This window comes from Palaemon carinicauda, unplaced genomic scaffold (genome assembly GCF_036898095.1).
Source record: "Palaemon carinicauda isolate YSFRI2023 unplaced genomic scaffold, ASM3689809v2 scaffold951, whole genome shotgun sequence".
Taxonomy (NCBI): domain Eukaryota; kingdom Metazoa; phylum Arthropoda; class Malacostraca; order Decapoda; family Palaemonidae; genus Palaemon; species Palaemon carinicauda.
The window spans coordinates 52,653-67,500 of record NW_027172260.1 but is presented as its reverse complement, the minus strand read 5'-3'; the positions used below and the strand labels follow the sequence as shown (position 1 = coordinate 67,500).

General features: G+C 38.8%; 1 protein-coding gene across 1 annotated transcript; it reads left to right on the top strand.

Moving 5' to 3' along the window:
- Positions 1 to 29: 29 nt before the first annotated feature.
- Positions 30 to 1,016, top strand: LOC137637734 (proline-rich proteoglycan 2-like). The gene has a single exon (XM_068369878.1). It carries the CDS (start codon positions 30 to 32, stop codon positions 1,014 to 1,016), a length of 987 nt encoding a protein of 328 aa, XP_068225979.1.
- Positions 1,017 to 14,848: the final 13,832 nt, after the last annotated feature.

The window sequence follows — 14,848 nt, the reverse complement described above, 5'->3', positions numbered from 1 at the left end:
AAGTGGGAAGATGAAGGGACGGAAGAGAAATGGACAAGACAGATGTTGACAAGAAAACGCTGGAAGACAGGATCTCTGAGCTAGAGAGACTCCAAACAGAAATGATTATATATATGAAAAATCTGCTTCCATACGTACTTAATCCTTTTAAGGTGTATAAGAAGCTGTTTAAAAGGGTGTTTGCTTTAGCAAAGAAGAAAAAAACGGATCCACTTCCTCATAGTCCACAAAGTCCTCCTCCAGTAGGACCTTATGCTCCACTAGGATCTCCCCTTTCTCCCCTAGGACCTCCTCCAGGTCAAATAGGAACTCCTTATGGTCCAATAAGATTTCCTCTTGGTCCCCTAAGACCTCCTTATGGTCCACTAGGATTTCCTCATGGTCCCCTAGGACCTCCTCAACTAGGACCTTATGGTCCACTAGGATTTCCTCCTGGTCCCTTAGGACCTCCTCAACTAGGACCTACTTATGGTCCACTAGGATTTCCTCCTGGTCCCCCAGGACCTCCTCGAGTTCCTCTAGGACCTCCTTGTTGTCCACCAGGAACTCCTTATTATCCACTAGGACCTCATCCTGGTCCACCAGGACCTCTTCAATATCATCCAAGACCTCCTCCTCCTCCATCAGGACCTCTTGGTCCACCAGGACCTTTTCCTCGTGTACCAGGACCTCCTTGTTGTCCACCAGTAAATCCTTATGATCCACTAGGACCTGCTCTTGGTCAACCAAGACCTTTTCAATGTCATCCAAGACCTCCTCCTCCATCAGGACGTCTTGGTCCAATAGTTTTTCCTCCTCCACCACCCCCAGGATCTCCTCGAGTTCCTCTAGGACGTCCCTGTTGTCCACAAGGACCTCCACATCATTCAAATTGTAGGCTAAAAGAAGGCTTGAATAAAAGTGACCAGAAGAACTGGGAACAAAGGGCCAAAGACCCGAGGAATGAGAGTCGATTATTGCAGGAAAAAGCAGACTTCGAACTCTTGCTAAGCTTATGGAAGAAATTCTCAATCTGAAAAGGGATTTGTCAGATACCAGGCAGGAGAAAAAAGAGAAAGGTAAGTGTGACCTTACGAGGAAGTTGGAGACTACAGAAACGGTCACAGACGAGCTAAATAATACAATAGAAAAGCTTCCAAAAATTGTTTATGAGAAGGACCAGAAGTTGGTGTCAATAGAGCAGAAAGCTGACCAAGGAAATTCTGGACTTACATCGTCATCCTTGAGAAGAATGGCTGAACTCTTGGGGCATGAATGGGACGATTTTGAAAGGAAGATAACATGGATGGAAGGAAGATGGACCCGAAATATATTGACGATAAAACTTTGGAAGAAAGGGTCTCTGACCTAGAAAGGTTCCAGACAGAAGTAATCAAGGGAGCGAAAGAAGTCTTACCATACCTATTCACCCTTTCAAGATGTATAAGAAGCTATTTGAGATGATTTTTGGTTTTGGTAAGAAGAAGAAGAAAGAAGAGGAACTGGAAAAACCCGGTTCCTGACCCTTATGCAATGCAGGACCCCCATGGACAAGGCCCTTATGGTCCTTATGGTCAGGCAGGACCTCCTTATGGCCCTTATGGTCAACCAGGATATGGTTATGGTCCACCAGGACAATATGGACCGCGAGGACCTGCCATCCAATCTGGTCCACCAGGATATTATGGACCGCGAGGACCTGCCATCCAAAATGGTCCACCAGGATATTATGAACCACGAGGACCTGCCATCCAATACGGTCCACCAGGGCAATATGGACCGCGAGGACCAGCAATCCAATATGGTCCACCAGGACAATATGGACCGCGAGGACCTGCCATCCAATATGGTCCACCAGGACAATATGGACCGCGAGGACCTGCAATCCAAAATGGTCCACCAGGATATTATGGACCGCGAGGACCTGCCATCCAATATGGTCCACCAGGACCTCCTCGTGATCCCCCAGGACCTCCTCGTGGTCCCCCAGGACCTCCTCGCGGTCCCCCAGGACTTCCTCGTGGTCCCCCAGGACCTCCTCGTGGTCTCCCAGGACCTCCTCGTGGTCCACCAGGACGACCTCGTGGTCCACCAGGACTACCTCGTGGTCCACCACAACCTCCTCAGGATCAATGGGGCCCACCAGCTCAAATACAAATGGCTGCCATAGGAAGAGTCAACAGGTGTTCACAGGAAGAAACAAAACGACCTCCTTTAAATTGTTGCCTGCAAGAAGACGTGAATAAAAGTGACCAGAAGAACCGGGAACAAATGGCCCAAGATACGAGGAGCACGAGTCGAACATTAAAGGAAAAAACAGACTATGAACTCATTTCTAAGCTTAAGGAAGAAATTCTTAATCTGAAGATGGATTTGTCAGATACCAGGCAGGAGAAAAAAGAGAAATGTAAGTGTGACCTTACGAGGAACTTGGAGACTACAGAAACGGTCACAGACGAGCTAAATAATACAATAGAAAAGCTTACAAAAAATGTTTATGAGAAGGACCAGAAGCTGGTGTCAATGGAACGGAAAGCTGTCTAAGACAAATCCCAGCAAAATGAGCGGATCAAAGAATTTAATTTGGTGTAAGAATCAACGGAGGACAAATTCCTTAAAAACTATAAAGTCCAAAAATTATAAAAACAAAAATTCCTTTTTCCACTGGAATAGGGGAGCAGAAGTGCCTGGGTAGAGTATGGCAGTTATATGGTTTAAGGGCCAATGAAATAGAGGCAGTTAATGCCAAGTGGATTCCGATATTTCAGGTCTAAAGATAATAGTCTACAAGATGGACTCAGCAGAGGGAAGAAGCCACACTTGTTCTAGTATGTATTCTTCCTTGACAAAGATTCACTTGTACTGTTTCTTTGTCAGGTGACGAATGCAGAAAAAACAAGTCTGACTGCTTCTAGTATGCAGTATCGCTTGGATAAGATTCCTTTGCACTGGAATAGGGGAGCAGAAATGCCTGGGTAGAGTATGGCAGTTATATGGATTAAGGGCCAATGAAATAGAGGCAGTTAATGCCAAGTGGATTCCGATATTTCAGGTCTAAAGATAATAGTCTACAAGATGGACTCAGCAGAGGGAAGAAGCCACACTTATTCTAGTATGTATTCTTCCTTGACAAAGATTTACTTGTACTGTTTCTTTGTCAGGTGACGAATGCAGAAAAAACAAGTCTGACTGCTTCTAGTATGCATTATCGCTTGGATAAGATTCCTTTGCACTGGAATAGGGGAGCAGAAATGCCTGGGTAGAGTATGGCAGTTATATGGATTAAGGGCCAATGAAATAGAGGCAGTTAATGCCAAATGGATTCCGACATTCCAGGTCTAAAGATAATAGTCTACAAGATGGACTCAGCAGAGGGAAGAAGTCACACTTGTTCTTGTATGCATGTTTCCTTGACAAAGATTCACTTGTACTGCTTTTTGGACGAATGTAAAAGAAACAAGTCTGACTTTTTCTAGTATGCTATGTCCCCTCAAGAATCACTTGTACTGGCATTGTAGAACTGAGGTTTTCGTTCAGCTTTGAGATGAAATAAATAAAGGTGAGGAGGGTCGTGGGTACCAAGACTACAACTATATTCCTTGAAAGGAGAAGCAGTCATAACCCATCTGATGAGCCCTTTGGTAAGGGTGAAACCCTTGTAAAGTACTAATGACAATACTAGTGAGAATGGAAGATACTAGATGGACATTTAGAATAACAGAATTGGTCCCTTCATATAGCAAACGAAGCAGGGAAAAGAAGAGAAGACGAAGGATTGATGAGATAAGAAAATTGGCTGGTATAGCCTGGCTTGGAGGCCATAAACATATGCTAGTGGAAGGATATGATGATGCTCTATATCACCAACATCATCATCATCATTAGCCATTGCTAGTCCACTGCACGACAAAGGCCTCAGACATATCTTTCAACTCTCACTGTTTATGATCTTTCTATGCCAATTTATACCTGCAAGATTTCTCAATTCGTCAATCCATCGTCTTTTCTTCCTTCCCCTTCTTCGTTTGCTATATGGAGAGACCCATTTTATTATATGCATAATTATATATATAATATATGTATGCATATATATACATGTATATATATATATATATATATATACATGGATTGATATCGAGCCTCTTCAAATGAAAGACTATAGTCCATTTCTTTTAGCGATGCATATTTGCACCGACTCGTGGCGGTGCCCTTTTAGCTCGGAAAAAGTTTCCTGATCGCTGATTGGTTAGAATTATCTTCTCCAGCCAATCAGCGATCCGGAAACTTTTCTGAGCTAAAAGGGCACCGCTGCCAGTCGGTGCAAATATGCATCACTAAAAGAAATGGACTATAGGTCGCCACCAATCATGTCTCCCGAGGCTCATAAAGAAGAAGTCGGAACCTAAGTGCTGACTACATTTCAGGATTAACTGGTAGGACCACTATTTTTGTGGTCTCACCAGGTAAATTCTAGGTTGAAGTTACCCCACAGGTTCCGACTTCTCCTAGAGCAGTGGTTCCCAAACTGGGGGCGCGCCTCACTAGGGGGGCGTATGGACGATACAAGGGCGGCGTGAAGTCATCTGCTTGAAATTACTTGTTTAATAGAATAATAAAATCATTAAAAGAACAAATATCTGTCATTACATACATGCATCCATCTCACTAAATTTGACCAGAAATTGTGCCTTAGTCTCATAAGTATTTCCAAATATTATATGCCATGTTTTCAAATTATCTATTCTTTAAATTTCAACTCAATTTTGCCAATTTGCTAATGTTCTAACTTTTTTTCGGTCACTTTGAACCAAATGTTTCGCTTTTAGTTACTGGAATGTAATATTATTTGTTTGAGTGGCTTTCATTATTAAAATGTAATACAAACAGAAATCTGTTTTCCTGTACAATGCTAGGAAATAAATGTAAGAATCATTTCATATAAAAAAAAGAAAAGAGTCTACTGGAAGCCAAAAGGGGGCGTCAGGTTAAATAGTTTGGGAACCACTGTCCTAGAGCCTCTGGTGACATCACTGATATAGAGACCTAGTCTTTCATTTCAGAAAACAAATCTTGATCCCACTATGGGGTAGACATTCACTTCCATTAGAGCATGCTATTGTGCTACTTCTCCAAGATGAGATCATGATGAGGGGTAGATGGAGATGGTTTGGGCATGCTCTTCACACTCCCCAAAAGAGATTAGTTCACCAAACTTTCAACTGGGTGCCACATGGCACTAGAAGAGTTGGTAGACCCAGGCCTACATGGCTGAGAACTATGAAACCTCAAGTGGGAGATGATGAGTGGATAAGTATTGAATTAAAAACTCGAGATAGAGACGACTGTCGAAATCTAACAGAGGCGTTTTGCGTCAATAGGCGTAGGAGATGATAATGATAATATGTATGAATATGTATATATATACATATATACAGTATATGTATATATATGTATGTATAAATATATATATATATATATATATATATATTAAATACATTTATATATACATATTTATATATACACATTATCATCATCATTTCTTCCTACGTCTAGTGACGCAAAACGCCTCTGTTAGATTTCGACAGTCGTCTCTATCTTGAGTTTTTAATTCAATACTTATCCTCTCATTATCTCCTACTTCGAGCTTCATAGTCCTCAACCATGTAGGCCTGGGTCTTCCAATTCTTCTAGTGCCTTGTGGAGCCCAGCTAAACGTTTAGTGAACTAATTTTCTTGGGGGGAGTGCGAAAAGCATGCCCAAACCATCTCCATCTACCCCTCATCATGATCTCATCCACATATGGCACTCGAGTAATCTCTCTTATAGTTCCATTTCTAACAATATCCAATAGATTTGGATAATTTGAGAATAAAGTCATCAAAAGGATATTGGGAGTTAAATATATATATATATATATATATATACAGTATGTATATAGATAATATATATATAATATATATATATATATATATATGTGTGTGTGTGTGTGTATACAATATATATAGATTATATATATAGATATATATATATAGATTATATATATATATATATATATATAGACACTGTACATACATAAAACATTAACAAATGCAGCTTTTTCCAGTCCACTAAAAAACAAAAGTCTCAGACATGTCCTTATTCATGTCTGGGGTTTGGCCAGTTTTCATCACCACGCTGGCCAGCTGTGGATTGGTGATGGTGGGAGATTTTTATCTGATCGCTTACAGCATAACTTAATCTGATCAGAGAGAGAGAGAGAGAGAGAGAGAGAGAGAGAGAGAGGGGGGGGGTTGTTATTGTTTTTAAATCCTTCTATTTTAATTGTTCATTTCTTCCTATATCGTTTAATTATTTCCTTATTTCCTTTCCTCACTGGGCTATCTTTCCTTGCTGGGAGACCTTGGGCTTATAGCATCTTGCTTTGTCAACTAGGGTTGTAGCTTAGCTTGTAGTAATAATATCATCATCATCATCATCATCATCATCATCATTTTCATTCCACAACTGACCCAGGTGAATGTGACGGAAAGTGAGAGAAAAATATATGATTATTATTACTTGCTAAGCTACAACCGTAGTTTGAAAAGCCGGGTGCTATAAGCCCAAGGGCTCCAACAGGAAAATAGCCCAGTGAGGAAGGAACCAGGAAAAATAAAATATTCTAAGAACAGTAACGTTAAAATAACTATTTCTTATATAAACTATAAAAACTAAAACAAAACAAAAGGAAGAGAAATTAGACATAATAGTAGGCCTATGCCCGTGTGTACCCTCAAGCAAGAGAACTCATGCAAGCTACAAACCTAGTTTGAAAAGCCGGATGCTCCAAGCCCAGAGGCTCCAACATAGAAAAATAGCCCGGTAAGGAAAGGAAATGAAATAAGGAATAAAGCAAGCGAAGTAATGAACAATTGAAACAAAATATTCTAAGAACAGTAACATTAAAAAAGATCATCCGATTATAAACTATAAAAAACTTATATATCCAACTATAGTGTAGGATATAAAGCTAATAAAACTATATATAGTATTTCTATAACCAAGTAAAGTAAAGGATATAAGGCTAATAAAACTATATATACAATATCTATTCACTTCGAGATAGAACCTCCAATAAGTGGACTTGTTATACTCTCTCTCTCTTCTCTCTTCTCTCTCTCTCTCTCAGCCAAACCGTTCCATGATTTGAATTTGTTCCTTTGCAGAGTGAGCGTTTAGCGTTAATAGATATAAATCTATTCTAAAACCAGATATTTCGATATAATTCTCATCTTTTCTCCAGCTAAAAGCTAAGCCTTAACCTTGTAGCAGTGTAGCTAAATCTTTATAAATCAAAGTTATAAAAGCTATTGTTTTACCGTTTTTCTAATATACTTAATGTTTTATTCTATCTTTTCATTTCATCTGAGGCTTTCGTCTGCTAAAGCATAAAACTGGATTTTATCGCTAATTCTCAAACTTAATCTTATTTTCCTTCTTCCTTCCGAGTTCTTAGCAGGACTTTCTGCTATTCTCCATTCTCTCTGATTATTATTATTATTATTATTATTATTATTATTATTATTAGCTAAGCTAGCATCCTGCTATGGGTTACATGGAGGTAAATTGTTGCTTAGGCCTAAATGTTATCATTCATTTGAGCCGTTCAATTTTTGTTCGAACTTTTCTTATATACACGCGAGAGAGAGAGAGAGAGAGAGAGAGAGAGAGAGAGACCCATTTCCTTGTATTTCCTTAATTCCAGAAGTTTAAAATACTAAAAATCTTAATATAAGTAAAATTCAATTACCTACAGATTCAAAGTGAAAAATAAAATGGCGGTAAACTATTTAAATGGCTGCTTAAGCCTACTTGATATATGCTAAATGATATCATTCATTCGAGCTAAATTACCAAAAAAAAAAAAAAATTATTCAAATTGGTTTGAAAACCGTTGCAAACTTTATTTTGAAAGAGAATAAAGAATATTTATTTTCCTTGTTTCCTTTCCTCACTGGGCTATTTTCTCTATTGGGGCCCCTGGGCTTATAGCTTTCTACTTTTCCAACTAGGGTTGTGGCTTAGCAAGTAATAATAATAATAATAATATATATAATATATATATATGTATATACACACACACACACACACACATATAATATATATATACAGATTTATCTTTCATGAATACATCTGCTAAGTTGTCCTCTCTCTCTCTCTCTCTCTCTCTCTCTCTCTCTCAGAATGAATCAATTAAAAAATGTTCCTTACATTTTATGGGACCAACTAAATGAAAGTGAAATGTGAAATGCAGAAACAATAAATTAATAATTTGATAATTTTGATGGAAATTTGTATTGTCGATATAAAAACTAAACTTATGAGAACTTGATCTTTTTCGATGTTAACACATTGATATGTATTAAGATTCCTTTAGTGCTGCACTATACAAAGCTTTAATAATTATTTCATGAAATGATTTGATAACTTTATATTCTTGTTTCTGTACAAAATTGAAATGACCATAATTTTCCTGTTCATAACTACAACATGGCTATATTCAAAGGTTTAATAGCCCCTCACGAATGGCAGAGAAAGGGGACAATAACAATGTCTTAGAAATTTAGAAGCTGACCATATATACATATGATCAGAGCCCAAACCCCTCTCCACCCAAGCTATGACCAGGGAGGGCAAGGCAATGGCTGATGGTCACTTAGCAAGTGGACCTATAGGCTCCCCCCAAACACCCCCATCCTTTGCTCACAAGAATGGATATATATATATATATATATCCCTTTCTGAGTGGTGATACCTTGACGTAGTGAAGGTTTTGCCTATCAATATGATCAGCAAAGCTGTAAGTCTACTATTTTAGGGCCACCCATACTAGGTTGGTTTGCTGTGAGCGATCAGACCAAAGTCTCCTACCATCCCAATTTGCAGTGGCCAGCATGGTGGTGAAAAAGGACATGTCTGAGGCCGTTGTCCTGCAGTGGACTAGAACGCTGCATTTGTTGATGTTTAATTAAATTCATAAATACAGTTAATTTGCTTTTTCTTATTTTGTATTTGGAGAGAGAGAGAGAGAGAGAGAGAGAGAGAGAGAGAGAGATTCCATATATTAATCCATATTTACCGTTATCTCAAAAGCACTCGGACTAAGAAAGCCTTCTCTTATGTCTTCATCTGAGTTGAACGATATTCTCATATTATTTCACCCAAAGGATTACATAGGTTTACTTGGATTGAGCGATAGTTTCATATAACTTCGTCCTTTGGAATGATGAAGAATGTCGTGCTTCCCGAGTTCTATGACTGAACATTTATGGCTCTAATCGAAACATTGTGAGAAACAACGTACTGTTCAGTAACCATTTCCCACTGGAATAAGACTTTTCCATTTATTTTCGTCTCCTTCAGAGATTTATAGCAAATGCTCGCGAAGGTACAGTAAATCCATAAAGAAAGATTTCTAGTAATAATTAGCTAAATCTGCAGGAGACTTTAAGACAGAAGTCCGAGATACAGACAACCTACTCCTAGTGGTGTCCGTAAGCAGCCCAGGCCAGGAGAAAGATGACAGAAACACACTTTCGGGGAAGATAGAGCGGGGACTTCGGTCGGCCTTTTCACATATGAAGTTGGATGGCTTTATTCCAGCACGAATCTCTCTCTCTCTCTCTCGCTCTCTCTCTCTCTTTCACCACGTTAAGGTATCCCCACTCAGAAAGGATATATATATATATATATATATATATTACTTGCTAAGCTACAACCTTAGTGGGAAAGAGCCAGCTATAAGCCTAGGGGCTCCAACATGGAAATAGCCCAGTGAGGATAGGAAAAATATAAATTAAATGTTCTGAGAAGAGTAACAACATTTAAATTAGATATCCCCTATACAAACTATAACAACTTTAACAAAACAAGAGGAAGAGAACATTAGATAGAATAGTGTGCTAAGGTGCACCCTCAAGCAAGAAACCTCTAACCCAAGACAGTGGAGGACCATGGTACAGAGGCTATGACACTACCCAAGACTAGAGAACAATGGTTTGATTTTGGGAGTGTCCCTCTCCTAGAAGAGCTTCTTACCATAGCTAAAGAGTCTCTTCTGTCCTTACCAAGAGGAAAGTGGCCCTGAACAATTACAGTGCAGTAGTTAACCCCTTGAGTGAAGAAGAATTGTTTGGTAATCCCATTGTTGTCAGGTGTATAAGGACAGAGAAGAATGTTAAAGAATAGGCAGACTATTCAGTGGGTGTGTAGGTAAAGGGAAATCGAACCGTAACCAGAGAGACGGATCCAATGTGGTACTGTCTGGCCAGTCAAAAGACCCCATAACTCTCTAGCGGTAGTATCTCAGCGGGTGGCTGGTGCCCTGGCCAACCTACTACCATGATCAGCAAAGCTGTACCTGCCAGGGCTACCCATACTAGGTTGGCTTGCTGTGAGCGGTCAGATGAAAGTCCCCCAAAATCACTAATTCAGACTTGCATGATTAAAGACATCTGAGGCCTTTGTCCTGCAGTGGACTCTATAGAAATGACTATGTTCGTTGATGTTGCGAGTACACACACACACACACACACACATATATATATAATATATATAACACACACACACACATATATATATATATATATATAGCAAAGTTTCTTCCGTAAAAATATGTATACATTGTTAAAAGATAACGGAGTTAATCTGTCTGACATCGTAAGGCGAGAACAGAGCTATTCTAAAACATTAAATACTGTGTAATCATTTACCGTATTAGATTATATATTTTAAAGGGACTCCAACAGAGAAAATAGCCCAGTGAGGAAAGAAAAAAGGGGAAAAATAAACTATCTTCAGAACAGTAACATTAAAATAAAATATTTCTTATCTAGCCTAGACATCATACATATCATTGCATTCATGTCATCCTTGACAAAGTGATATGCTTAACACTCTCTCTCTCTCTCTCTCTCTCTCTCTCTCTCTCTCATACTATAGTTCATGAAGAGGCAAAGACAACAAATAGTGATGTAAAAAACAAAAGAACAGCAGTGTGAGACTATAAGGTGCTCCTGACCAGATAGGATGTGGGAGTTATCACTATGAGAGAGAGAGAGAGAGAGAGAGAGAGAGAGAGAGAGATGAAACGTTGTCAAGTCACCACATTGAGTTGCTGACCAGTGCTGACTTGCTGTATCGAGTCCTGCTGACGTCTGTTTTCTGACTCGCTGACTGAGGAGTGTCTTAGAGCTCTCTCTCTCTCTCTCTCTCTCTCTCTCTCTCTCTCTCTGAAACCAAATCCTAGAACGTAACAAATTAGCAAAAAATAAAAATGATACGATATGCATTTACTTTTTTACTACTGTATTTGATTAAGTAAGAATTCCTAACATAAAATATATTTACCTAATGTGGGATGTCGTGCAATATACAGAATGTGTGGGTGCCGTGGCAATACAGACTGTGGGATGTCGTGCATATACAGAAAGTGTGTCGTGCATATATAGAATTGTGTAAGGTGTCGTGCACATGCAGACTGTGAGTGTCGTGCATATACAGAATGTGTGGGTCTCGTGCATATACTGAATGTGTGGGTGTCGTGCATATATAGAATTTGTGGTGTCGTGCACATGCAGACTGTGGGGATGTCGTGCATATATAGAATTTGTGGTGTCGTGCACATGCAGACTGTGGGGATGTCGTGCATATATAGAATTTGTGGGTGTCGTGCACATGCAGACTGTGGGATGTCGTGCATATACAGAATGTGAGGGTGACGTGCATATATAGAATGTGTGGGTGTCGTGCACATGCAGACTGTGGGATGTCGTGCATATACAGAATGTGAGGGTGACGTGCATATATAGAATGTGTGGGTGTCGGTGCAAATGCAGACTGTGGGGATGTCCGTGCATATATAGAATTTGTGGGTGTCGTGCACATGCAGACTGTGGGATGTCGTGCATATACAGAATGTTGTGGGTGACGTGCATCTATAGAATGTGTGGGGTGTCGTGCACATGCAGACTGTGGGGGTGTCGTGCAATATATAGACTGTGAGATATTGTGATGATTAAAACTTTCATTAATTTGGTCAAATTAACTCTTTGCAATCTGAAGTTTTGAATTTCCCATACCACCTGAGAGAGAGAGAGAGAGAGAGAGAGAGAGAGAGAGAGAGAGAGAAAGTGAAGTAGTTTATTTTGGTTATCACAACGCATGAAATTATCATGGATATTATGTGTAACCATCTCGGTGGGAGAGATCTTCAGGAAAGACAATATTAATCTTGTTATTACTTTTGTTATAAATTATATTTAAAAGTCCATAGATATCTGAGCATTTAAGATGACTCCTCATTAACAACTGCCTGGCCCCTCCCTGGTCCTAGCGTGGGTGGAGAGGGGACTTGGGCGCTGATCATGTATGTATATGGTCAGTCTCTAGGGCATTGTCACTGTCTCCTGCTGCTGCCCATTCATGAACGCCCTTTAAACGCCGAGAGAAAAATATGGCTTTTATGATCCTGGCATCATATTAGGCAGTTATATATAGTAAAGGACAACAAGTCTCTCAAAGAAAGTATAGGCTATTCTCTCTCTCTCTCTCTCTCTCTCTCTCTCTTCTCTCTCTCTCTCTCTCTCAACACATAAATCTGCTTAGACAATTTTACGTTTCATTTCTACCCATAAGCACCAGATAATGAGAAGAAGAGAGAGAGAGAGAGAGAGAGAGAGAGAGAGAGAGAGAAGTAAATCCCACATATTCCGTATAATGCTAAAGCGTAGTTTCTTGTTAGTCTCAGTTGCTGCCACATGTAAAGGAAACGTTTAAATGTGTTGCCACATGTAAATGAAACGTTAATGTAGCATCAGTGTTATTAAGGGACATAAAGGTGTCAGGAGGAGATTTGGCAACGCTGCTCATCGCTTTACTCGAATCATTCGGTTTTTTGAAATAACAATGTGTGATTTATTGTTATTTTTATTATATATACCATCTATATAATGTTCATATGTATTATAAAATGCTAATTTTCAAATATATTCAAATTTATAGGCCTACTCAAGTCTAGAAAAGCTGAAACATTAAAGAATCCTCTATTGAAGTTACTGTATTCGCCTTGAACAAACACACGCACGCACACACAAACATTTACAATAACAAGCTACTGTCCTATTCAACCCTGCCGCTACACTAGACTGAATACAATAGAAATAATTATCTTCTCTTGTAATTATCCCAGATTATTCAAAATAAGAGAGGAAATTACATAGAAAACAATGGCGTAGGCCTAGTTTTACGTATCAAATCCATTCACTTATCCGAATCGCGAGATAGACGTATTTGGTGATCGAATGTCTTCATTTCTAACTTCGACTCGCATAAGTAGTTATTATATTAAAAGGTATTAGGTTTCAAGAATATAATAGCCATATTCGAATCAATTAACTAAAAAATAAATTAAAATAAAGTACAAGTTACTAAAATAAAGTTTTGATCTATAGATTTAAATCTAAATTTTAAAAACGAAGCCGACGCCAAATCAAATCGAACGATTGGACTCTGAGACGAGAACTTTTTTTGACTTTTTCGCTGTGTGTTTCTGCGTTAAATCTCTCTCTCTCTCTCTCTCTCTCTCTCTCTCCTCTCTCTCTCTCTCTCTCTCTCCTCTCTCTCTCTCTCTGACGTAGTGGTAACCTGAATGACCTTAGGTTTAAAGGTTACTCATGAATGGCAGAGGCAAAGAACAGAACAATGCCCATAAATGACCATATATAGACTTGATCAGTGCCCAATCTAGGACCAGGGAGGGCCAGGCAATGGCTGCTGATGATCCCTCAGCGGGTAAACCTATAGGCTCCCTTAAGCCCCCGATCCTTAGTTCACAAGGATGGTGAGGTTGCAGACCACAAGAAACTATTGAGTTTGTCAATCTCAGTGTTGTCAGGTGTATGAGGACAGAGGAGAATCAGTAAAGAATAAGCCAGACTATTCGGTGTCTGTGTAGGCAAAGGGAAAGTGAACCGTAACCAGAGAGAAAGATCCAATGTAGTACTCTGACCAGTCAAAGGATCAAATACCTCTCTAGTGGTAGTATCTCAACGGGTGGCTGGCGCCCTGGCTAACTTACAACCTACTAACCATAGTAAGCATCTTTTCTAGGAGAAGGACACACCAAAATCAAACCACTGTTCTCTAGTCTTGGGTAGTGTCATAGCCTCTGTAATGTACTATGGTCTTCCAGTGCCTTGGGGGTAGAGTTCTTTTGCTTGAGGGTGCACTATTCTATCTCATTTCTCTTCCTCTTTTTAAAGTTTTTACAGTTTATATGTGAATGATCTAATTTAATGCTGTTAATGTTCTTAGTCAATTTTATTTTGATTGTTCATAACTTCTCTTGTAGTTTATTCATTTCCTTATTTCCTTTCCTCTCTGGGCTATTTTTCCTTGTTTGAGCCCTTTGCCTTTTTATCAACCTGCTTTTCTAACTAAGGCTGTAGCCTAGCTTGGAATAATAATAATAATAATAATAATAATAATAATAATAATAATAATAATAATAATAATAATAATAATAATAAGGAACCAGGAACCAGGAACCAGCTTGCACAGAATCACCAGCTATATGTAGCATGTATATATTCTCAATTAAATTCCTAAATAAAGAGTTTTACAGGCTATAATTATATAAATTCCCAAATAAAGAGTTTTACAGGCTATAATTATATAAATTCCTAAATAAAGAGTTTTATAGGCTATAATTATATAAATTCCCAAATAAAGAGTTTTACAGGCTATAATTATATAAATTCCTAAATAAAGAGTTTTAAAGGCTATAATTATATTATAGATTATAAATTAGAAACTATGAAAGTATTTTAA